The sequence below is a fragment of the Prionailurus viverrinus genome, chromosome D2 (assembly GCF_022837055.1).
Source record: "Prionailurus viverrinus isolate Anna chromosome D2, UM_Priviv_1.0, whole genome shotgun sequence".
Classification (NCBI taxonomy): Eukaryota; Metazoa; Chordata; class Mammalia; order Carnivora; family Felidae; genus Prionailurus; species Prionailurus viverrinus.
In genome coordinates this window covers 30,646,843-30,672,391 of record NC_062571.1, presented here as the reverse complement: position 1 = coordinate 30,672,391, position 25,549 = coordinate 30,646,843, and the positions used below count along the sequence as shown (strand labels likewise).

The window sequence follows — 25,549 nt, the reverse complement described above, 5'->3', positions numbered from 1 at the left end:
ATTTTTGTATCCTCCGGATAAATACCTAGTAATTCAACTGCTGTGTTGTAGAGTAGTTCTATTTTTAATTTTTTGAGGAAACTCCACACTGTTTTCCAGAGTGGCTGCACCAGTTTGCATTCCCACCAGCAGTGCAAAAGGGTTCCCTTTTTTCCACATCCTCACCAACACCTGTTGTTGCCTGAGTTGTTAATTTTAGGCATTCTGACGGGTGTGAGGTGGTATCTCATTGTGGTTTTGATTTGTATTTCTCTGATGATGAGCTATGTTGAGCATTCTTTCATGTGTCTGTTAGCCATCTGGATGTCTTCTTTGGAAAAATGTCTATTCATGTCTTTTGCCCATTTCTTTTTTTTTTATTATTTTTTTTAATGTTTATTTATTTTTGACAGAGAGACAGACAGACAGACAGACAGAGCATGAGCGGGGGAGGGGCAGAGAGAGAGGGAGACAGAATCCGAAGCAGGCTCCAGGCTCTGAGCTGTCAGCACAGAGCCCGACGTGGGGCTCAAACTCACATACTGTGAGATCATGACCTGAGCCGAAGTTGGATGCTCAACTGACTGAGCCACCCAGACACCCCTCTTTTTTTTTTTTTAATGTTTATTTATTTTTGAGACAGACAGAAAGTGAGCAGGGGAGGGGCAGAAAGAGGGAGACACAGAATCTGAAGAAGGCTCCATGCTCTAGGCTGTCAGCACAGAGCCCGATGTGGGGCTTGAACTCACGAACTATGAAATCATGACCTGAGCTGAAATCAAATGCTTAACTGACTGAGGTAACCAGGAGCTCCTGCCCATTTCTTCACTGGATTATTTATTTTTTGGGTGTTGCATTTGGTAAGTTCTTTATAGATTTTAGATACTAACCCTTTATCTGATATGTCATTTGCAACGATCTCCCATTCCGTCGGCTGCCTTTTAGTTTTGCTGATTGTTTCCTTCGCTGTGCAGAAGCTTTTTATCTTGCTGAGGTCCCAACAGTTCATTTTTGCTTTTGTTTCCCTTGCTTCTGGAGACATGTCAACTAAGAAGTTGCTGCAGCCAAGGTCAAAGAGGTTTTTGCTTGTTTTCTCCCCTAGGATGTTGACAGCTTCTTGTCTTACGGTCAGGTCTTCGTCCATTTTGAGTTTATTTTGGTGTATGATGTAAGAAAGTCGTCCAGGTTCATTCTTCTGCATGTCTCTGTCCAGTTTTTCCAACACCATTTGCTGAAGAGACTGTCTTTTTTCCAGTGGATATTCTTTCCAGCTTTGTCAAATATGTTTGTGGGTCCATTTCTGGGTTCTCTATTCTTAAAAAAAATTTTTTTAATGTTTATTTATTTTTGAGAGAGAGAGAGAGAGACAGAGTGTGAGCGGGGAAGGGGCAGAGAGAAAGGGAGACACAGAATCTGAAGCAGGCTCCAGGCTCCGAGCTGTTAGCACAGAGCCCAACTCAGGGCTCGAACCCACAAACCATGAGATCACAACCTGAGCCAAAGTTGGATGCTTAACCGACTGAGTCACCCGGGTGCCCCTGGGTTCTCTATACTGTTCCATTGATCTGAGTGTCTGTTTCTGTGCCTACCATAGTGTCTTGATGATTACAGGTCTGTACTACAGATTGAAGTCCAGAACTATGATGCCTCCAGCTTTGGTTTTCTTTTTCAGGATCGCTTTGGTTATTTGGGTCTTTTCTGGTTCCACATAAATTTTAGGATTGTTTGTTATAGCTCTGTGAAGAATGCTGGTGTTATTTTGATAGGGATTGCTACACCACATCTTCTTTATCCACTCATCCATCGATGGACACTTAAGTTGTTTTCATGTCTTGGTGATTGTAAATAATACTGCAATAAACATGGAGGTGCATATATCTTTTCAAATTAGTGTTTTCTTTTTCTTTGGGTAAATACCCAGAAGTGGAATTACTGAACTATATGTTATTTCTATTTTTAATTTTTTGAGGAACCTCCATACTGTTTTCCACAGTGGCTACACCAATTTACATTCCCATCAACAGTGCACAGGGTTCCCTTTTATCCATATCCTTGCCAACACCTGTTATTTCTTATCTTTTTCGTAAAAGCCATTCTCCCAATTATGAGATAGTATCACACTGTGGTTTTGATGTGCTCAAATACACATGTTAACTGTGATTTTTAAGACTAAATAAAACACTATACTTAAAAAACTAGACATCTGGATAGATCACTTATGTAGTATTCCAACCAAAAATGTATAATCTGATTCTTTTTTTTAATGTTCATTTTCAAGAGAGAGAGCACGCACGCACACACGCACGAGTGGGAAAGGAGCAGACAGAGAGGAAGACAGAGGATCCGATGCAGACTTGGCGCTGACGGCAGAGAGCCTAATGGTGGGGTTCGAACTCATGAACTGAGAGATCATGACCTGAGCCGAGGTCGGACACTTAACCAATTGCGCCATTCAGGTGACCCTGTACTCTGATTCTTAGCCTAAGGAAACATCAAACACCAACTGACGGAAATCCAGTGTAATAACTGGCTTATATTTTTCAAAAATATCTGTGTGATGAAAAAGAAAGAAAGGCTGAGGAACTGTTCCAGATTAAAGGAGAGTAAAGAGGGGCGCCTGGGAGGCTCAGTGGATTAAGTGGCTAACTCTGGATTTCAGCTCAGGTCATGATGTCACGGTTTGTGAGACTGAGCCCAGTGTCGGGCTCTGCACTGATAGCACGAAGACTGCTAGGGATTTTCTCTCTCTCTCTCTCTGTTCCTCCCCCACATGCATGTGCATGCATGCACACTCTATCAAAATAAATAAAATTTATTATTAAATTTTTTTAATGTTTATTATTTATTTTTGAGAGAGAGAGATAGAGTGCAAGCAGGGGAGGAGCAGAGAGGGAGACACAGAATCTGAAGCAGGCTGAAGGCTGTGAGCTGTCAGCACAGAGCCCAATGCAGGGCTCGAACTCACAAGCTGTGAGATCATGACCTGACCTGAAGTCAGACGCTTAACCAACTGAGCCACCCAGGTGCCCCTCAAAATAAATAAAATTTAAAAAAAAATTTTTTTAAAGGACAATAAAGAGATGTGACAATTAAATGCAATATGAAATCATGAACTGGATGCTCTAGTACTAGAAAAATTACTGTGAAAGTCATGACAGGGATAGTTAATAAAATAGAAATATGCATTATAGAGAAAAGAACTGTATCAATGTTACATTTCCTGTTCTATGATTATGTAGGAAAATATTCCTAGGAAATATACACTAAAATATTAAAGGAGTAAAGGAGCCTAATATTTGCAATCTTCTCTCAAATGGTTCTGAATGAAAAATAAAATGTGATTGCAAATGAGGCAACTATTAAAAACTGGTGAATTAAAAAATTTTTTATGTTCTATTTATTTTTGAGAGCAAGAGAGACAGACCACGAGCAGGTGAGGGGCAGAGAGAGAGGGAGACACAGAATCCAAAATGGGCTCCAGGCTCTGAGCTGTCAGCACAGAGCCCGACGCGGGGCTCAAACTCATAGACCGCGAGATCACAACCTGAGCCGAAGTCGGACACTTAATCGACTGAGCCACCCAGGCGCCCCTAAGAATTGGTGAATTTAGAAGGGTATATGACAGTTCTTTGTTCTGTTCTTGAATTTTCTAAAATTTAAAATGATTTCAAACTGTTTTTTAAAAGTTATATAATAAAACATGCACATTATGAACTTACTGTCTTCTGTTGAGATCTTTCCAGTTTGACCAAAAATAACATTAGCAGCAGACAAACAGTGCCTGGCTTCCATAAAACATAGCTGTTGAGGAAATAAACAAGAGTAAATGCAATTATCACACAGCCGTATCTGCAATTAATACTTATATAAAGTCATCTAGTATGGGAAAAGCTATAAAAACAGGTAAAAACCACTAAGGAGACCCTGTGTGGTTGCTGAACATTAAGACAGTAGATGACATGTTTTCTCTGGTTAAAAAGCTACCTAAAAGATTCAAGTAACAATGCCCCCAAACTCTTAATAATAATCCAAACTGGCTGCAAAACAACTCCTGATGGAAAGTTAGCTCTTTCAGGTTACCAGTAGGTACAACACAGGAGCGGCTACAATCCTAGACTTAGAATGTTCCAGACAATCCTTCAGGTTCAGTCCACATAGCCAAAATGCCATGCATGATAAACTGTAGACCATTCACACCCTGTCAGAGGACTTGACGATTTAATTTTCTTAGAGATATCTTCATACATCCCGCCATTCAAAGGCAAAAAGGGTAAGTTTTGATAGGAAGAGATTCCTGTCTTCTAGAATTTTTGGAATTTACATGTGATGAATAAGGGTTCCCACCAAGTTTTGAAGTTAACAGATTTCCACAGATGAACTTTATAGAACTGCTTTACCAACACACTTGAAGACTTCCTAATTCAAATCTGGGCATGGTAAAGTTCTCAAACACTTAGAGAAGATCTCCTTGTTAATATAAACACTTTGCATTTATCATGTAAGTCACAGGACCAACCCAGCAGAAATACAAAGTTAAAGTCCAACTTTTAGTTGGAAGCCACCCTCATTAATTAAATGTCTAGTTCATATTAATAATACCTGATTTTGCTAAGAAGATTTTTAATGGTTGGCTAGGACTTTAAAATCTCAGCACAAAAGGCATCTCTCTATTATAGCAAATCAGAAGCCACCTTGCGAATAGCTGGGTACCACGTACAGTATTAGCCCAGCAACATCTATAGACCAAAATGAAGGTGTTAAACCTTGAAAACCCAAAGAAAGTTACAGTTTACATAAAGAAGCTTTAACTGTCCCTCTGCAATCCTTTACCCATCACTTCAGCTTTGTCCAGATTGCCTTCCTGCAAGCAACCACTGCTAGAACAGCGAGTGCTTTGTGCCCTCTAGGTGGCTGGTAAATGTGGGACTTTAGCACCTGCCAGGTATGGACACATCAAGTAGCAAAACCTCATCACTGGAACCAGATGAAGATGAGAATGATATAAATGACAACTGCATTTTTTTTGGTAAAAATGGTTCAAATCTCTGCAATATAAATCAGCTAGTTGTAACAAAAACTTATAAAACATTTTGGCTTAAAAAAAAAAAAGCACAGGGTGGGGGAGGTACTCATGAAAATTACTGCATGCTCCACATAAGCAATGCTTAACAACTTTAAATTTTTTATTACGCTTTAAATTAATATCTAGGTATCTTAGTACTATTAATATTGATGGAGTTTTCTTAATTAAAATCACAGTGAGTATATAGCTTTAAAGTTGCTAAACAAAACAAAGAAGGGGCCTCTGGAAGCTATTAAAAAAGGTGCCACAAGCAGAGGCACCAGGTAACACTTTTGATGATGACCACAATGAAATGGATTCATGAGAGTTAGATTTAACCGAATGCTCCAATATATGCAATAGCGTTACTTACACGCTTGATCTTAGACCAAAGTCCTAGAAGCGATGCTGCAGTCACCATAGCCCTTTCTCGCCTGCTAATAGCTTTTCTGAATGAAATTCTGTGGGACAATACTTTAAACATAGGGCGCATTTACAGAACCAGCACTAACAAAAAGCTTAGAAAGGATAAAGGCCCAGTAAGGATACGGCAGCAGGTAACCAGAGAGATTTAAGAAGGAACTCTGATAAGCAAAGATTTACCAAAAGTTCAGAGTGAATTAGAAATACAAATAAAAGTAATTTCTATTGCTGAATATATTACTGAGGATTAACAGAAAATCCGGCTGGGAAAGGTGGCTTAAAAGTGTTTTAGCATTAAAACTCTTAGGGACTAAAGGAATAAACAGACCAATTAAAAGTATACCAACATGATTCTGAATAATTCTGATAAACAACCATGAAGCTCAAGTTTGTTCCTGTGGGATACTCCAGAAGAAGTGCATCATAAAGAGCTACAACTCTGGAACTGAGTAGAGATATTTCCAACATGGAAAAATTACTACAGAGGAGTTAATTCTAAAGAATAACTGAAATGCATCACATGCTTTTATCGAAGCCCACATTTAACAGTCAACTTCCTCAGACAAATCCTCATAGTTACCAGATTACCGCTGCATAAAAATAAAGTTTTATCTATCAGATAAAATCTGCAATTTAAGGTAACATCTCACTAGAATGAACTGATAGTGTGCTATATCAAAAAAGAATTGGTCTTAGGTAACATGTAATTTTTAGGGCTAGCAGCATGTAAGACAATGATAAAACTCAGTATTTTACAATTCAAAAGGATTAATGCAATAGAAAGCTACAAAAGTTTACTATACTGGCAAACTGGGCTGCCTTTTTCTGTCCAGTTTATACCATAAAATAAAAGCTACCTGTTTTTAAAAGATGACATTTTCAAGGTACTACTCTCTCTCTCTCTCTCTCTCTCTCTCTCTCTCTCGTAGTATTTTTATACACACTATCAATAACTTTGTTAGATAACTATTTGAGAAGCTTACCTTATTGATGTAAAATTGTGACAAGGTAGCAGCATTAATAGCCCACTCTATAGGATGGTAGGCATTGTGTTCAAGTTGGCGTTTTAGGGTACTGTGACAATAATGAGCAGCCTTCTCAAACATTTCCATATGCTGGTAGACTTGAGCCAAGTAATAGAGGTTATGAGTATACACCTTCTCAAATCTATGAAGAAAAAGTGAATATTTGCATAATGGTTTACATTTTATAAGGAACTTTCATATATATTTACCTTGATCTTCTTACCAACCCTTTGAGTTGGGTATGGCTATTGTATCTATTTGACAGATAAGGAAAACAGAGCCTCTGATTTGAACAGGATCACATATCTAGTAAGTAGTAAATGGAGGTTTTTAAATCCATCTCAGAAACCACATTCTATTACCTTCAGAGGGTCTCAAAAGAAAATACTGTGCTTTTTGAAATAATCACCTTATCTATACTATGTAGAATTACCTGTGAGGGCTAATTTCTGTATCTACTCACCTTTTTGATCTCTCTTGTTCAGCAAGTTTCTCTTCTTCAGGAAGAAAATGCTCAGTAGGATCAAGAGGAGGACTTCCAATCTACAATTAAAGAAAAACAAAACTCTGAAATTTTAAACTGTGAACACCAAGCGCCCTCTTCTGGGGAAGCTGGAGAAATCAAAATTTTAAAAACCAGTATACTTCATTTTTTTTACCAGTTCATTTTCACCTTACCCAAGAAGTAATTTTCTTAACCATAAAATTTTAGAGAGTCAAACAAATAAAAGGAGATTGCTACAAGCTCACACTTGACAAAATTTTAATTGCTGTTGGAGGTAAACCTCAAATACACTAAAAAAAAAAAAATTCTACCAATTTGCCTTTAGAGATGCATAATTCTTTATTTTAAGTCTTAATTTTGTTTGGTAAAAAAAAGATCTCTTAAAAACCTACAAGGGTGCATGGGTGGCTCAGTCAGTTAAGCATCCAACTCTCGATTTCGGCTCAGGCCATGATCTCACAGTTTGTGAGTTTGAGCCCCAAATCAGACTCCATGTTGTCACTTGGGATTCTCTCTTTCTCTCTCTCTCTCTCTCTCTCTCAAAAATAAGTAAATAAAACTTTTTTAAAAACCCAACAAATAAAAACCTACGTAAGTGGGACGTCTAGCTGGCTCAGTCAGTAGAGCACCCAGTAGAGCATCTCTCTGGGTATAGAGATTGCTTAAAAATAAAATCTTAAGGGGCGCCTGGGTGGCTCAGTCGGTTAAGCCTCCGACTTCGGCTCAGGTCATGATCTCACAGTTCATGAGTTCGAGCCCCGCGTCGGGCTCTGTGCTGATAGCTTGGAGCCTGGAGCCTGCTTCAGATTCTGTGTCTCCCTCTCTCTCTGTTCCTCCCCCACTCACACTCTGTCTCTCTTTACAAAATAAATAAACATTAAAAATAAATAAATAAATAAATAAATAAATAAATAAAATCTTTAAAAAAAAACAACTCCATAAGTAGCTGTGCTGACAGCTCAGGGCCTTCAGCCTTCTTCTGATTCTGTGTCTCCCTCTCTCTCTGCCCCTCCCCAACTCATGCTCGCTCGCTCTCTCTGACTCTCTCAAAAATAAACGTTAAAAAAAATTGTTTTAATGAATACAAGGAACTGCTCAATAATGAAAATCAAATCAAAGTTTTAAATATTTGCTACATTAATTTTTTTGAGAGAATAAGAAACATATACCGATTACCCACTTTCAATACAGAGACATTAAAACCAGTGATTCTATTGTTTACTGCCTTGGCCAAGTCACCCAATCTCTTGTGCTTCTGTTTCCTCATTTATAAAATTACCTCATAATTTCGTTATGAGGATTCAATGAGTTATTATGTGTAAATCACTTATGATGCCACCTTAAGCCTTCCAAAAAGCAGACCTACTTAACCTCTGCCTCATTCTACTTCTATGAGGATAGTCCCATCCGCAAGACCAGCCTTGCTTTAAAGTGAATTCACTAAACTCCAAATAGCAAAAATGTCTTCCATTTTTAAAAATGTGATTTTACAGGGGCGCCTGGGTGGCGCAGTCGGTTAAGCGTCCGACTTCAGCCAGGTCACGATCTCGCGGTCTGTGAGTTCGAGCCCCGCGTCGGGCTCTGGGCTGATGGCTCAGAGCCTGGAGCCTGTTTCCGACTCTGTGTCTCCCTCTCTCTCTGCCCCTCCCCCGTTCATGCTCTGTCTCTCTCTGTCCCAAAAATAAATAAACGTTGAAAAAAAAAAATTAAAAAAAAAAAAATGTGATTTTACATTCTGAATGTAAATGCTAAAAGTATCACAACTAGGGTTCCTAGAATTCACTGAAAGTAAAAATGGCTAAAACAGGAAGTTAGGCCCAAGGCACACACAATAGATAAGTAATTCTTCTAAGATCTCCTCAATAACTTTGAGGACTGCTTAATATGCTTACTCTTTTTTGATGAAAGGAATGAATGTATTGTTTTCCGTACCTATTTCACTGTTAGGACTACCACATGTCATATATAACCCTAAGTCAAAGCACTCTCTTCTCTGAATTAAAACACAGGTATAATTGAGTATAAAGAGTTTGATATATGTTTTATGTTCCATACTAATACTAATTTTTAATGAAATAGTATAGGTGTTTGGTATCTTCACATTTTATTTAGTTATTTATTTTAATGTCTGTTCTTATTTTGAAGAGGGGAGGGAGAGAGAGAGAATCCCAAGCAGGCTCTAACCTGTCAGCATAGAGCCTGACATGGGGCTCAATCTCACAAACCGTGAGATCGTGACCTGAGCTGAAATCAAGTTGGACACTTAACCAACTGAGCCACTCAGGCACCCCAGGGAGCTTACATTCTAGTACTGAAGATGGGTGATAAACAAGATAAATCACTAAAATGAACCTTATGTTAGATAATGTTAAGTGTGAAGCAGAAAATAAAGTAGAAAAGGAGGACAGGAAGTGTTGGAGAGGTGGTCTCTAGCATTAACGGAGTGGCCAATGAGTCGTCACTGGATGGGAGACATGAGTCACGAGCTGAAGGGAATAAGCGAGTGAGCCAGGTAGATCCCAGAGGGAAGAGCAGTCTCAGCAGAGGAAACAGTTCAGTGCAAAGACCCTGAACCAGAAGCTTGTCTGGTGTGTTTCAGGAACAGCCAGAAGGCCAGTGTAGCTAGAGCACAAGACAGGAGACAACAGAAAAAGATAAAATTAGAGAAGTAATGGTAGCCAAATCAGATAATGTACTTGAAGTCTTCATAAGGTCTTTGGGGTCTACTCCGAATAAGATGGGAAAGCCATTAGCAGACTCTGAGGGAAGCAGTGATGTGATATGATGTGATGTAATCTCCCTTTGAACAGGTTGCAAACAGACTGAAGGAGGCCAGTTATGATACTACAGCAATAATCTTAGCAAGAGAGGGTGGTTGTTTGGATCAGGTAATAGCAGGGGATCTGATTCTAGATATAATTTAAAAGTGACGGTGGGACTCCTGGGTGGCTCAGTTGGTTAAGCGTCCCACTCTTGGTTTCGGCTCAGGTTATGATCTCACAGTACAGGCTCTGTACTGACAGTGAGGAGCCTACTTGGATTCTCTCTCTCTCTCCCCCTCTCTCAAAAATAAATAAATAAACTTAAAAAAAAAGTGAAGCCAACAGGACTTGCTGTAGATTACACAGTGTGTGAGAAGAGGGATCTCCAAGGTTTAGGCCTCAGTAATTGGAAGAAAGAAGTTGGTATTTACAGCAAGGGAGGAGGAAAGAGGAAGGTTATCAGAAGCTCTATGTTAGTAGTTTTAGAGACAACTGCTCCTTAAAAAGTGCAAATGTCACATCAGCAGGACAGACAAGTCTGGAATTAAACAGGTACAGACTAGAATATTATTGGGAGTCATCAGAGAAGAGATGATATTTAGAACAGAGGAATGAATGCAGGGGCACCTGGGTGGCTTAGTTGGTTAAGCATCCGACTCTGGATTTTGGCTCAGGTCACTATCTCACAGTTTGTGAGATCGAGCCCTGCATCAGGCTGTGTGCTGACAGCATGGATCCTGCTTGGGATTCTCTCTCTCCCTCTCTCTCTGTACTTGTCACTATGTGCTCTTTCTCTAATTAAATAAACTAAAAAAAAAAAAAAAAAAAAAGGAGGGGGGAATGGATGAAGATGGAAAGAGGAGATGTTCAAAGACTACACTCCGGGTACTCCAGTGTAGAGGCTGGGGAAATAGAGGGGAAGCCTCAAAGACTGAGAAGAAAAAGAGGTGAAAGGTAGGTAAAAAAAGTGTTTCAAGGAAGAGAGACTAATTAACTGTGCCAAATGCTAGACTGATCAACTACGTCAAATGCTACTGATAGGTGAAATAAGATGAGGACTAAAAATTTACCACTAATTTTAGAAACATATAAAGCACTGGTGAACTTGGTAAGACCTTGATTCTTTTTTCTTTTCTTTTCTTTTTTCTTTTTTTCAGACAACACAAACACATTCATTTCAAATTTCTAGGAAATTTTGAAAAAGTAGCAGATACCAATGCTTTATGCATGCTCAGGGCCAGCTTGCATGAAATCTTAGCACAAATGTTCATTCGTGAAAAGAAACTGGCAAAATCCACTTCTTGCTATTCAACTTGTCAGATGGCAATTTTTATTTTTTTAATGATTTTTTTTAAGTTTATTTATTTATTTTGAGAGAGAGAGAGCATGAGCAGGGCAGGGACAGAGAGAGAGGGAGAGAGAGAACCCCAAGCAGGCTCTGCACCAGCAAGGCAGAGCCTGACACAGGCCTCAAACCCACAAACCATGGCCTGAGCCGAAACGAAGAGTTGGATGTCTAACGAACTGAACCACCCAGGTGCCCCCATCAGTTGTAATTTTTAAGTATGACTGTCATAGGGGCGCCTGGGTGGCACAGTCGGTTAAGCGTCCGACTTCAGCCAGGTCACGATCACGCGGTCCGTGAGTTCGAGCCCCGCATCAGGCTCTGGGCTGATGGCTCAGAGCCTGGAGCCTGCTTCCGATTCTGTGTCTCCCTTTCTCTCTGACCCTCCTCCGTTCATGCTCTGTCTCTCTCTGTCCCAAAAATAAATAAACGTTGAAAAAAAAAAAATTTAAGTATGACTGTCACATTGGGAAAATGAAATAAACACAGCAAAATAACTATACAAAGGCAAAGTAGAATAACAAAAAATATTTTACTAAAATGTAAGATTTACAGAAGTTTCCAGATAAGCCATACAAAATGGTCACAAGCTTTTTCTTGAAGGAAGGATTCTACACTTGACAGCAAAATCAGTGTTATTAGTGAGAGCTGTGATGTTTGTTTAATGTCCCCATTTTGTTTCAAACCATCAAGTTTGTCCATCTACTTGGCTAGAGAGCATATTCTAAAGAACTGGTTAGCTGCTTTTAACCAATTCAAGTAGATCACCATAAAAGGGGGAAAGGAGCCCATAAAATTGAAATAAAACTACTTCTTCCCCTCAAAAAAAATAATGAAATAATAATAATAAAAACACCCACACCCCTGCAGCTAACCAAGACAACTACCTTCAGTCATAGTGCTTTATACTTAAACCACGACAGGGGAAATGAATAAAAGCAGAAAGGGGCCAATGCTATTGTTTCACAATAACTGAGATCATACTTCTAGCTTCTGTTCATGTTTTACAACAGTGAATCAGGACAAAACACAGATCTACTAAAGTGCATTTAATCACCAAAGGACTAAAGATGTCTGGGCTTTTATTCTGTAATGTTCCTAAGACTGTGTACATTAAATGCAAACAAAAAAGGAAGAAGTCTTGACAGAAGAGGAGAAGTGATGCACACTTGATGATCAGATCAATTTTAAATATTATTCATGGCACACAGCCTAGTCCATGCTCTAGCTGTTTCTATGGCTTGGGCTTCATTGGTCTTCCACTGCTCTGCTACATCCTTGCTAATGCATCATCTGGATTGGGAGCACTTAACAAGGCCGAGATCAACAGCAGAACCGTGCAGGTCTGCAGTACAGGGGACCGCTTATCTTTCAAAATATCTAAACATATTCTTCCAATTTGTCTACATTAGGATGATAAATTTTGGTCACGAAACACACTTTAGGGGCTGCCAATGGGTATTCTTCTGGAAGGAATAGTTCAAGTTTAAAAGTCCCTCCCTCAAAAGGAAAACCCTGGGGGCCAGCAATGACCACATGAAAATAATGGGCACTGCTGTCATCTCATTCTGCTCTAATGCCAGGGACTGTTTCCGCCAGCAAACGCTGGGTTTCCTTGATAATCCTGTGGGGCAGCCCGACCATCTTGTCAGATCGCAAGTTTGGCCTCTGGTCTCGACACTGGCTCTGCTCACCTCACACACGAGTGTTAAGATTTTATTTTTAAGTAATCTCTACACCCAATGTTGGGCTCGAACACACAGCCCAGAGATCAAGAGTCACATGCTCTACTGACTGAGCCAGATGCCCCAAAAAGACATTAACTCTTAACTCTGAATGTGAGAAACCTCAAAATATCTGGTTATTTAAAGCACTGCTACACATACTCTCAAAACAAAATTAACTAAAATCCATTTTAATTTTAGAAGACTGCCAACATTCAGGGGTGCCTGGGTGGCTCAGTCAGTTGAGTGTCCAACTCTTGGGATCAGCTCAGGTGATGATCCCAGGGTTGTGGATGGAGCCCTGAGATGGGCTCCACACTGAGCATGGAGCTTGCTTACGACTCTCTCTCTTTCCCTCTGCCCCTAAGCTCACGCTCGCGTGCTCTTTCTCTCTCTCTAAAAAGGAAGACTGCCAACATTTTAAAAACTTAGGCTTTATTTTTTAGAGCAGTTTTAGGTTCACAGAAAAATTAAGCTTAGGCTTTATTTTTTAGAGCAGTTTTAGGTTCACAGAAAAATTAAGCTGATGATACAGATTCCCCATATACTCCCTTGCCTGCACACATGCCAATTTTTAGTAGGTAAAATTTGGTAAGGAATGGAAGGTAACACAATGATTTGCCCCCTCTTCAGGGCTGTGACCCTCTACAGTAAAAGTTTTCCGTCTCTGCTCCCTGGAGCCCTAGAAGTTCTTTTGTACTACCGCAGTAGGGAGATAGGGAGGTATCTGTCATGGACCGAGCTGACGGTACTGCTGACCTGCTTACCACAGTGGCTCAAGAGTTTTTTTACAAATTGCATTTCAAAAGGGTTTCACAGGTAGGAAAAAAAATCACTGAAAACCTTTCTCTGAAGCAGTGGTTCTCAAAGTGCAGTACCTGACCAGCGGCATCAACATCACCTGGCCTTGTTAAAAATGCAAATTCTCAGGCCCCAACCAAGACCTACTGAAAAGTCTGGAAGTGAGTATTCTGTTTTTAACAGCCCTCCAGAGCCCTCCACACTGATGCATGCTGAAATCTGAAAACCAGTGCCACAAAGATTTCAGATACTTTACTTAAGTAGTTGTTTGCTTTCCTTTAAGCACTCCTATTCTCAGTGGAAATCAAAATAGAATTTTTAGATTATAAATAAAAATATGCCAACATCAGTATTTTAGGATAAATCAGAATATTTCCTGTACAATTATATTTGGATTAAGACTGCCATTAGATACTAACTAAAGATTATTTTTAAGAACCCTGAAGTCTTTAATATAAAATAATTTCAGCTATTAGGTGACCACCTAGACAGCTCTATACAGAGGTCCTCGAGTATACTGCAATCATGTACTAATAATGTAAGTGAGGAATAAAAGCCTTCAATTCTTGACTAGTTCCTATAAAAATCTAAAATGTACGTGACAGGGGCATCTGGGTGGCTCAGTCAATTAAGCATCCCACTCTCGGTTTTGGCTCAGGTCATGATCTCACGGTTCATGGGTTTGAGCCCTGCATCAGGCTCTGTGCTGCCAGCTTAGGATTCTATCTCTCCCTCTCTTTGCCTCTCCCCTGCTCACTATCTCTCTCTCTCTCTCTTAAAATAAATAAACATTAAAAAGAAGACATGTCATTAAAAAATATATAAAAATAAACATTTTTTTAAATTATGATATACAACATACCTCTTTCATATACTGGTTATACAGTGCTTCTGATGATTCTAGGTAAGCCTGTGCAGTTTCGATTTCTTCTCTTTCAGACCACAAGATACCTAGGTTATTCTGGAAAATAAAGAAAAGAGAAATAATGACAACATAAATCTTCCAATTAGAGTAACTTTCATAGTTTCTTTTTTTTTTTTTTAATTTTTTTTTTAACGTTTATTTACTTTTGAGACAGAGAGACAGAGCATGAACGGGGGAGGGGTAGAGAGAGAGGGAGACACAGAATCCGAAGCAGGCTCCAGGCTCTGAGCCGTCAGCCCAGAGCCCAACGCGGGGCTCGAACTCACAGACCGCGAGATCATGACCTGAGCTGAAGTCAGATGCTTAACTGACTGAGCCACCCAGGCGCCCCAAACTTTCATAGTTTCAAAGTCAGTATTTACCTATCAAATAATACTAGAGTCAGATTAACAATGAATTAATTACTCATAATAATACTGTCCTATGTAGTGTGGTAGACAGCCCCTAAGATGAATCCCCAATGATTCTCCTAACATTCATGCCCTCGTATAATCTCTTTCTCTTAGGTATGGGCTGAATTTAGTGGCTTTCTTCTGACAAAAGTAAATGGAAGTCCATTCCAAGATTAGGTTACAAAGCATCATGGTTCTATCTTCTATCCCTCTTGCTTGTTCTCTCTGAGGGAAGCCGACCACATGTTGTGAGCCATCCTACGGACAGACGCATGTGGCAAGAACTAAGGGAGGTCAACAGCTAGCAAGGAACTGAGGTCTTTGGACCAACAATCTGTAAGGAACTGAAACTGAATCACACCAACAACCATGTGAATGAGCTTACAAGTGGATCTCCCCAAGTTGAGCCTTCAAGTGCAGCTTCAGCAGGCAAATAATCTTATGAGAGACCTTACACAGAGGAAACCAGCAAAGCCATGCCTAGATTCCTGATATAAGTTTGTTGTTTCAAGCTGCTAAATTTGGGGGTAAAATGTTACCTAGGTAATAATATACATAGAGACAAAGATGAGTCAGACACATAAAATGCTTTCAAAATATCTACAATCTCTTCCACGGACCTCTCTAAAAAGGAGTATCCCAACAATTACTGGTTGGTCAAAGTCTGAAGCAAGAGTGATGAGCTCTTAAATTCCAACAATTAAAATTATATGGTATGAAAATCTGAAGATGCTATTATACCTTTCATTATCAGTTAAGTCAACATTCCTAATGTTTACCATTTCAAACAACAAAATGTTTGTTTTATATTTTCCAAAGTTCTTAAAATTACATAGCTTTATAGGGGCACCTGAGTGGCTCAATCAGTTAAGCGTCCGACTTCGGCTCAGGTCATGACCTCGCGGGTCCTTTGTGGGTTCGAGCCCCGCGTTGGACTCTGGGCTGACAGCTCAGAGCTTGGAGCCTGCTTCAGATTCTGTGTCTCCCATTCTCTCTCTGCCCCTCCTCTGCTTGTGTGCTCGCTCTCTCGCTCTCTCTCTCTCTCTCAAAAATAAATAAACATTTAAAAAATTAAAGCAATCCCTATCAAAATAACACCAGCATTCTTCACAGAGCTAGAACAAACAATCCCAAAATTTGTATGGAACCAGAAAAGACCCCAAATAGCCAAAGCAGAGTTGAAAAAGAGAAACAGAACAGGAGGCATCACAATTCCAGACTTCAAACTGTATTACAAAGCTGTAATCATCAAGACAGTATAGTACTGACACAAAAACAGATACTCAGATTAATGGAACAGAATAGAGAACCCAGAATGGACCCACAAACATATAGCAAACTAATCTTTGACAAAGCAGGAAAGAATATCCAATGGAATAAAGACAGTCTCTTCAGCAAATGGGAACACTGGACAGCAACATGCAGAAAAATGAACCTGGACCACTTTCTTACACCATACACAAAAATAAACTCAAAATGGATGAAAGACCTAAACGTAAAACAGGAAGCCATCAAAATCCTAGAGGAGAAAGCAGGCAAAAACATCTTTGATCTTGGCCGCAGCAACTTCTTACTCAACACGTCTCTGGAGGCAAGGGAAACAAAAGCAAAAATGAACTCTTGGGACCTTATCAAAATAAAAAGCTTCTGCACAGTGAAGGAGACAATCAGCAAAACTAAAAGGCAACCAATGGAATTGGAGAAGATATTCGCAAATGACATGTCAGATAAAGGGTTAGTATCCAAAATCTATAAAGAACTTAGCAAACTCAACACCCAAAATACAAATAATCCAGTGAAGAAATGGGCAAAAGACACTTGCTTTAATTTTTTTAATAGACACTTCTCCAAAGAAGACATCCAGATGGCCAAGCGACACATGAAAAAATGTTCAACATCACTCATCATCAGGGGAAAATACAAATCAAAACCACAATGACATACCACCTCACACCTGTCAGAATGGCAATGGCTAACATTAACAACTCAGGCAACAACAGATGTTGGCAAGGATGCGGAGAAAGAGGATCTCTTTTGCACTGCTGGTGGGAATGCAAACTGGTGCAGCCACTTTGGAAAAGAGTATGGAGGTACCTCAAAAAATTAAAAATAGAACTACCCTACGACCGAGCAATTGCACTACTAGGTATTTATCCAAGGGACACAGGTGTGCTGTTTTGAAGGGGCACCCCAGTGTTTATAGCAGCACTATCAACAATAGCCAAAGTATGGAAAGAGCCCAAATGTCCATCGATGGATGAATGGATAAAGAAGATGTGGTATATATGTACAATGGAGTATTACTCGGCAATCAAAAAGAATGAAATCTTGCCCTTTGCAACTACATGGATAGAACTAGAGGGTATTATGCTAAGCAAAATTAGTCGGAGAAAGACAAATATCATATTACTTCATGCATATGAGGAATTTAAGACACAAAACAGATGAACATAAGGGAAGGGAAGCAAAAATAATATAAACACAGGGAAGGGGACAAAACATAAGAGACTCTTAAAGATAGAGAACAAACAGAGGGTTACTGGAGGGGTTGTGGGAGTGGGGGGAAGGGCTAAATGGGTAAGGGGCATTAAGGAATCTACTCCTGAGCACTATATGCTAACTGGAATGTAAATTAAAAAATAAAAATAAATAAAAAGAAAAAAATTTTTTAAATTATATAACTTTATATCCACTCAATCAAAGATGCCTCATTTATAGTGTCTTTTCTTGTATTGATCACTTCCTTTTGATTTCCATAGCACCAACTTCTTTCTGGAATCATGAAGGTGCTAAGGAGAAACTGATTAGATACAAGGTTATATCTTTTTTTTTTTTTTTTTTTTTTAAGTAGGCTTCACACCCAATACAGAGCCCAATGTGGGGCTTGAACTCACAACCCTAAGATCAAGCCCTTAAGCTGAGATCTAGAGTTGTATGCTTAACCGACTGAGCCACCCAGACGCCCTGACACAGGTTATATCTTAAATAACACTGTGAAAACAAAGCCAGTGTGTCCCCTGCTACATGACTATACTATCAGGCTTTCTACAGGGCAATTAGTCAGAACTCAAGACTGGATGCCTAGCTTCCCTTTAGACAAGAGTTATACTGTCTCTCATCCCTTGGGGCTTCAGACACAAGGAATACTTCTGATACTTCTACCACCTTTGGTTACTACTCTAGGAAAGGGATATATAGGAAAGTATGTATAAGAAAAGTATAAAGAAGCAGGGGTGGGGTTTTTTTTTGTTTGTTTTTTTTAAATAAAATTTTAGGGGCGCCTGGGTGGCGCAGTCGGTTAGGCGTCCGACTTCAGCCAGGTCACGATCTCGCGGTCCGTGAGTTCGAGCCCCGCGTCAGGCTCTGGGCTGATGGCTCAGAGCCTGGAGCCTGTTTCAGATTCTGTGTCTCCCTCTCTCTCTGCCCCTCCCCCATTCATGCTCTGTCTCTCTCTGTCCCAAAAATAAATAAAAAACATTGAAAAAAAATTTAAATAAAATTTTAATGCAGATTCTTAACCTGGGGCCCATGGGCCCATCCATGAAGGAAAGTTCAGAATCTAGAATAACTCCTTCTGTGAAAAAAAAAAAAAAAAAAAAAAAAAAAAAGAAAAGAAAAGAAAGAAAAATTCAGAGTCTATGAACATGGATGGCAAAACACGACAAATGTATTTCACTGTGTTCTAAAATTTGGCATTTCTTTTCATTATAAATGCAGGAAACAAAATGCAACAGTATTATAATACCTGAGATTTTGTGACCTACAGAATTGAAAATTTTTCATGTGCAGATAGTTCAAACACACCATCTACATTCTCTACTACATTAAAATTATGGGAGTTATCAAATAACTCATTAGATATTTAATGTGGGAATAAAGAAACATATATAATGCATTCTTAAAAAATATTTCAATAAACTTCTATATTATCAGTTTCTTTTATACTCTTTACAGTTTATGCTATGCATTTAAAATCATTATTCCGGGGGCGCCTGGGTGGCTCAGTCGGTTAAACGTCCGACTTCAGCTCAGGTCACGATCTCGCGGTCCGTGAGTTCAAGCCCCGCGTCGGGCTCTGGGCTGACCGCTCAGAGCCTGGAGCCTGCTTCGGATTCTGTGTCTCCCTCTCTCTCTGCCCCTCCCCCATTCATGCTCTGTCTCTGTCTCAAAAATAAATAAACGTTAAAAAATTAAAAAAAAAATCATTATTCTGTTTTATGAAACACAGATTTCACTAGACCGCAAAAGGGGCACATGGCACAAAAAAGTGTTTAAAAACCCTACAGCTTAAAGGTGACTTGATCGTTACTCTGGAATACAGCAGACCTCTGGTCTTCTGGCTTCATATAATGTACGTATTCTATAATATTTTTAGGTGAAGTGATCAGTCCTCAGTATCTGACACTGTAGGTCACAGGGATAACGTACTGAGATTAGACAGTTCTCTCTTCTTTATTACTTATAAAGTCCTTTGCAGGACACTGGAGAAATCTGAAGGGCTCTGGCACACTGATTATTTACTTTACTGATTATTCTGCTCACCCAGGCTCAGAGAATATAATCTCCCTTCATGTTCATTCTCTCATCTTAGAAATGCATCCACAAGTCACCTTGTCTAATTCTCTAGTTCAACTTATTTTTCCTGACAATAGTCATCGAGAAACTCCATTTAGCCATGACACCACTAAGCCTAACCCCAGCATACTATATCTTGCCTAGACATCAAATCTCACCTAGAGATTTACTAGTACCAAGAACTAGTTGGCCACATCTATTTTGATGAATGGTCATGCATTTAACCTGCTAGATGCATGGTAGGCTGTGCCACAGAAAGCAGTGACTCTGGTGTGTGATAAAGAGAACCCTAGAGTGTGTCTAGAAATGACTAAGGTTTTTCTTTTCTTTTTTTTCTTTTTTAAGGTTTTTCTTTTCAACTATAACCTGCTTGAGATCTTGAAGGACCATGCAACAGATCTGGAATTGATCTGATTTTTCAAAATTAATAGTGTTAGTGTTTTGCAATTCTTTTTATTGAGATATAACTGACACATGTTAGTGAGTTTTTTTTTTAAATGTTTATTCCACAAAGATAATTACTATTGACATTCTACATAAATTATGTTTAAATATAATATAAATCCTAAAATACACAAGAAACTCTTATATCATTTAGAGCATCATCATGTTCTTGCCTCAGGATACCAGACTAGGTAGGAAAAAAGTTAGATATAAAATAAAAACAGCTAAAGAAGTATTACCGGTAAATTCTACCAAGCATGTAAGGAAGAAATAATACTAACTCTACACAACTTCTTCCAGAAGACTAGAGGAAAGAACACTTTCCATCTCATATTAAGCCAAAGACATAACAAGAAAACCATAGCCTGATATCCTTCATGAACACTGATACAAAAAATTATTGAAATTTTAGCAAATTGAGTCCAATACATAAAAAGGGTAATACTTCACCCAAGTTTTACTTGGTACAAACTCCAAGTGGAGTTTATCACAGGAAGGAAAGGTTGGTTTTAACACCAGAAAATCAATCAAGGTTATTCACCATATTAACAGACTAAAAAAGAAAGAAAAAAAAAATGAACGTATCAGACACAGGGATGAAATAATGCTGCAGAGTGAAAAAATCAGACCAAAAGAAGAGTATACACTCCATGATTCCATTATGAAATTCTAGAAAATGTAGGGAAGGGGCCAACGAGAAGGGAAAGAGAGAATACAGGAGGGAGGGAGGGATCACACAGGAGCACAGGAAACCTGTAGTGATAGTGGATGTGGTCAATACGCTGATTGCACCAAGTGTTTCATCGGTATATACATATGTCAAAATTCATCAAATTGTACACTTTAGATGTACAGTTTATTGTATGTCAGTTATACTTCAATAAAGCTACACACACACACACACACACACACACACACACACACACACACACAGCATGTTCTTTATACATACATATCCTGGGAGTGGGGGAGAATAATCTACCAATTTGTTAGGAAATTTACCAAAGTGAAGTAGTTAAATTTCACTCAAGATAAGGAGTACCTGGCTGTCTCAGTGGGAAGAGTACGCAACTCTCCATCTAAGGGTCATGAATTCAAGCCCCACGTTGGGTGTGGAGGCTACTTAAAAAAATTTTTTTTAATTAAAAAAAAAACATGATAATGCAAGTATATATTGCTGATAGCAAGAATTGCAGGGACGCCTGGGTGGCTCAGTCACTTGAGTGTTGGACTCTTGGTTTTGGCACAGGTCTCATGGTTTGTGGATTTGAGCACAGAGCCTGCTTGGGATTCTGTCTCTCCCTCTCTCTGCCCCTCCCCTGTTCATGCTCTCTCTCTCCCAAATTAAATAAACTTATTTTTTTTTAAACTAGAAGAAAACCTGGAGAAAAATCATTCTTAAAGGCATCAGAACTCAGCAAAGATAGAAAGGGATAGTCTCTTTTAATAATCTAATGTGGATCCAGGTTTTGTATTTTTGTAGTTTTCCAGGAAGTAAATATCAGGTTAAGACAAAGCAGTCAGAATATCATAAATTCCCATGAAGTGTTACTTTCAAAATTTTTCCTACACACACATGTAGTCTTTCACAAAATGGAATCATTCTACCTAATTCCAAACATGCCTATGCTCTTCCCTCTCCCTCTTAATATTGATATTTTTGGTTAACAAAGATAAATCATTATTTTTTTTAAGGTTTATTTATTCTACGATAAAGAGCTCATGCGCGAGTGGTGGGGGGGTGGGTGGGAGAAGAGGGAAAGAGAGAATCCCAAGTGGGGCTCGATCCCACGAACCATGAGACCATGACCTGAGCTGAGATCAAGATCTGACACTTAACCAACTGAGCCACCCAGGCGCCCCTATAAATCATTATTTTTAATGGCTGTACACTGTTCTTCTGGATGAATGTATCCATATTTATTTAACCATGTATCTACTGACTGATATTTATTTCATTCATTTTTTAAAAATTGACAATGCTGTTGTTTTTTTTAATTGACAATGCTGTGATGAACATCCACTTTGACACACCTTTGCATGCCTGATCCAATATTATTTTAGGATACTGACATGCAATTTTTAAGTTAAAGTCTTGACTCCAGAATTTCAATACCTACTGATCTCCAGAAAAGTTCTGTGAATTTGTATTTCCACTAATAATAATGCTAATGGATAGTATCTGTTTCCTCATAGTCTCTCCAATGACAAGTATAAGCGGTATCTTTAATAGACTCTGCAATCTGATACAATTTTTCTATTTCATTCTTTTAGTTTGTATCTTTAATAAACTCTGCAATCTGATACAATTTTTTCTATTTCATTCTTTTAGTTTGCTTTATTATTAGTGAGATCAAATCTCTCATCATGTATAGCAAATACTAGCTGTAATAAAATTCAAGTGTGGTAATGCTATTGGAATAAACAGATCAACTGAACAGTAGAGTTCAGAAACATATTAGCACAAACAGAATCTAAGTAAATTACACTGCTGTATAGTTTTAGTACCAGGTAGGGTAGTTTTAGTGCATTATTTTTCTTATTATATTTTTATGTTCACTCTTCTTTGTTCTTTCAGATAAACATACTCATTTTGTCAACCTCTAAGACAAAAATTATTGTGATTTTGGCAGAAACTAACAAACCTACAAATGAGTATCAGAATGACTATTGTGTTTAGCCATTATGTTCATACCAAGCCAATGACTTGGTATATCTCTCCTTTTAGAATTATCAGTTCTACTACCCGATAATATGCAATTTCTAAAAATATCTTTTAACCACTGTTTCTTATATACAGGAACACTACTGATATTATATATTTACTTTATATCCCCCCACTTTATTTAACTGATCATTCTAATAGTTTTTCAGTTGATGGCTTTAGTTTTTAGATATACAAGGATCCTCTATGCAAATGGTTACTTTGATAAATTATTTTTTCCAAAATTAATAACTCTTATGGCTTTCTATATTACTGCAACGGTCAGAAGTTCTAATCAAAGTTTTGTTCCTGATTTTAGTAAGAATTCCTAAAATAATTCACTCTTCAGAAAAGGTTGGCTGTTTGAAATACTGTATTTTATTGAATGTAAGATGTCACATCTATAAGACACAATTATTTTATCTATCAACAAGAAAACACTGCCAGGTAAATTATGACACAGCTATAAGATGCATCCTGATTTTAGACATACTAAGATATGAAGCAGTGTGCATATTAAAATCAAAATACAGCTGGAACACCTGGGTGGCTCAATTAGTTAAGCAACAGACTCTTGATTTCAGCTCAGGTCATGATCTCATGGTTCATGAGATTAAGCTCCACTTTTGGCTCTGTGCTGATAGCATAGAGCCTGCTTGGGATTCTCTCTCTCTGCCTCTCCCCTGCTCGTTCTCGTTCTCTCTCTCTCTCTCTCTCTTTCTCTCAAAATAAATAAATAAACACTTAAAAAAAAAAAAAGAATAAAAATACAGTAAATACTGGGCACTCTATATTACATTTAGGAAGGTTTCTAATTCTCTTCTTGCTATGTTGAAATTGTTTAATGTTTATGAAGATCTCAGGCAGCCATCTGGTTAAAGAAAATTTCAAATAATTGAGGTTTTGTTTGAGTTTAATCTCTTATGAATTTCATTAGATCATTAATCCAATGGACAAATATTTAGAATGGCCTACCAGGAGGGAGGTACTAAGTTATAAATAGTGTGCAAAAAGATATATAGTTCCTGTGATTATGTAGCTTTTAAATTTATTGAGCCATGATAAAACAAAATGACATATACAATTTCCTTTTTAATTCTGAGGTTTTTCTTTGTGGCCCACTTGTCACATCATCATTTTTGGTAAATGTTCCTGGATCACATGTATTAAGAACTGGTTTGTGAGCTTACCCCAAGTTCCTGGCACATACAAAGAGTTCATACATATTTGTATTTTGCAGTGTTAGGTTCCTGAAGAGAATGTCAGATTTATTTCTTAATAAACCAAGTGCCATATAAATGGGAAACAGTGAGTATTATAAGAACTCAAAGATACAAGTTCGAACAAAATGCTCAAAGAAAGTTACTAAAGTATGAGATTTGTTTTGAGATGGGTTTGGAAGAATGGGCAGGAATTCCCTGGGAAGCAAAGGAATATATATATATATAGAGAGAGAGAGAGAGAGAGAGACCAAAGTAATTTAAAATCTTAATTTAAGGTCTCAAGGAAACGACAAAGAATGACCCGAGTGCATGCTTAATTTAAAACAAATTGTTTAAAAATCTTCAGTTTCTATTTTTGCAATATACATATACATTGCAAATATATTATTGCAAATATATGTATTTTCAATATGTACATTTGCAAATATATATTTGCAATATATGTATATTTGCAATATATGTATATTTGCAATATATACATTGCAAATATATATTTGTAATATATATTTTTGCTATATATATTCCAAGTATATATATTTGCAATATATTTTTTTTTTGCTAAGATTTTTAAACAATTTGTTTTAAATTAAGCATGCACTCGGGTCATTCGTTGTCATTTCCTTGAGACCTTAAATTAAGATTTTAAATTACTCTGCATTTCTTCTTAATAGAATGAACAAGATTTGGACTGGTGGAGAAGAGTTGGAAAGGGCATTTATGATGTAGTAGGGTCTCAGGAAACCAATGTGTTGACCACGACTAAGCGAAGCAGCAAGTGATGTCGGAGTTTGCAAGCTGTTTATTCCAAAGCTTCAAAACACGGGGCCAAACCGTGCCTCATAACAGTTGCCTTTGGCCTTGGCGAGAGTGGGGCCCTCTCCATCCCTCGCCTCTGGCCGACAACAGCGGGCCCGGCTCGCTCTCACCTGAGCCTGTATGTAGAGGGAGACGCAGTCGTGCGACAGCCGGTACTTGCGCAGCAGCCTCAGGCATTTCACCAGATGCTCCTCCCCCGCCGACAGCTCCTCGGTGTCGATGTGGTTCACCCCGAGATGGAACTCAATCACCGCCAGCCTCACTGCCCCCTGGGCGATGGGCCCCTCGGCCTCCACCGCTTCAGCCGGCAGCCCCAGGGCGTGGTCCCCTGCGCCCACGCCGTCATCGGTCTGAGGCCGCTCATCCTCGTCCTCAGGCGCGGGGCCCAACAGCGCCTTCACCTCTTCCAGCAGTGCTCGGGCGCCGTATTTGGACTTGTACGGTTCCTTCTCGGGGTTTTTATGCAATTCCACCCGCGACAAAGCCAGCGCGGCCTGGAATTTCTCACGAATCTCGGCCCACGGAGCACTCGCCATAGCGGCCTCTACGGCCTGGGCGTCCTCGATGGATGTTTGCAATCGGACTCCCGCCTTCTTTCTGCTTTGCGACACTTCACTTACGGCCCCCGACAGATCCGACACAGCAGAACCGTAACCAATGAGGTCCTCCAGAGGAACCGCAATATGCTCTGCAGTGACCAACGGAAAGGCGTAGTAGGCACCACAGCAACCGTTGTCGTAGAAACGAAGCTGTCAATGAGGGCAGCCACACCTCCAGCCCTACCCTCTGCGGTGGTGGATTCTCTCGCGTGACCCCGTGAAGGTCTACCTACATGTAAGTATCG

The 25,549-nt window shown here is 39.0% G+C and overlaps 1 protein-coding gene and 1 pseudogene across 1 annotated transcript in view; both read right to left on the bottom strand.

The window, feature by feature from the left end:
- Positions 1 to 25,321, bottom strand: part of KIFBP (kinesin family binding protein) — a 35,149-nt gene extending 9,828 nt beyond the window's left edge. Inside the window, exons 1-5 of the mRNA XM_047824468.1 lie at positions 24,816 to 25,321; positions 14,489 to 14,587; positions 6,953 to 7,032; positions 6,448 to 6,631; positions 3,699 to 3,780 (exon numbers count right to left, since the gene is read on the bottom strand). Of these exons, the coding sequence (XP_047680424.1) occupies positions 3,699 to 3,780; positions 6,448 to 6,631; positions 6,953 to 7,032; positions 14,489 to 14,587; positions 24,816 to 25,241 (871 nt within the window). The 5' untranslated portion in view covers positions 25,242 to 25,321. The remainder of the gene's footprint in view (positions 1 to 3,698; positions 3,781 to 6,447; positions 6,632 to 6,952; positions 7,033 to 14,488; positions 14,588 to 24,815) is intronic.
- Positions 12,245 to 12,774, bottom strand: LOC125147478 (ubiquitin-conjugating enzyme E2 N-like; annotated as a pseudogene).
- Positions 25,322 to 25,549: the final 228 nt, after the last annotated feature.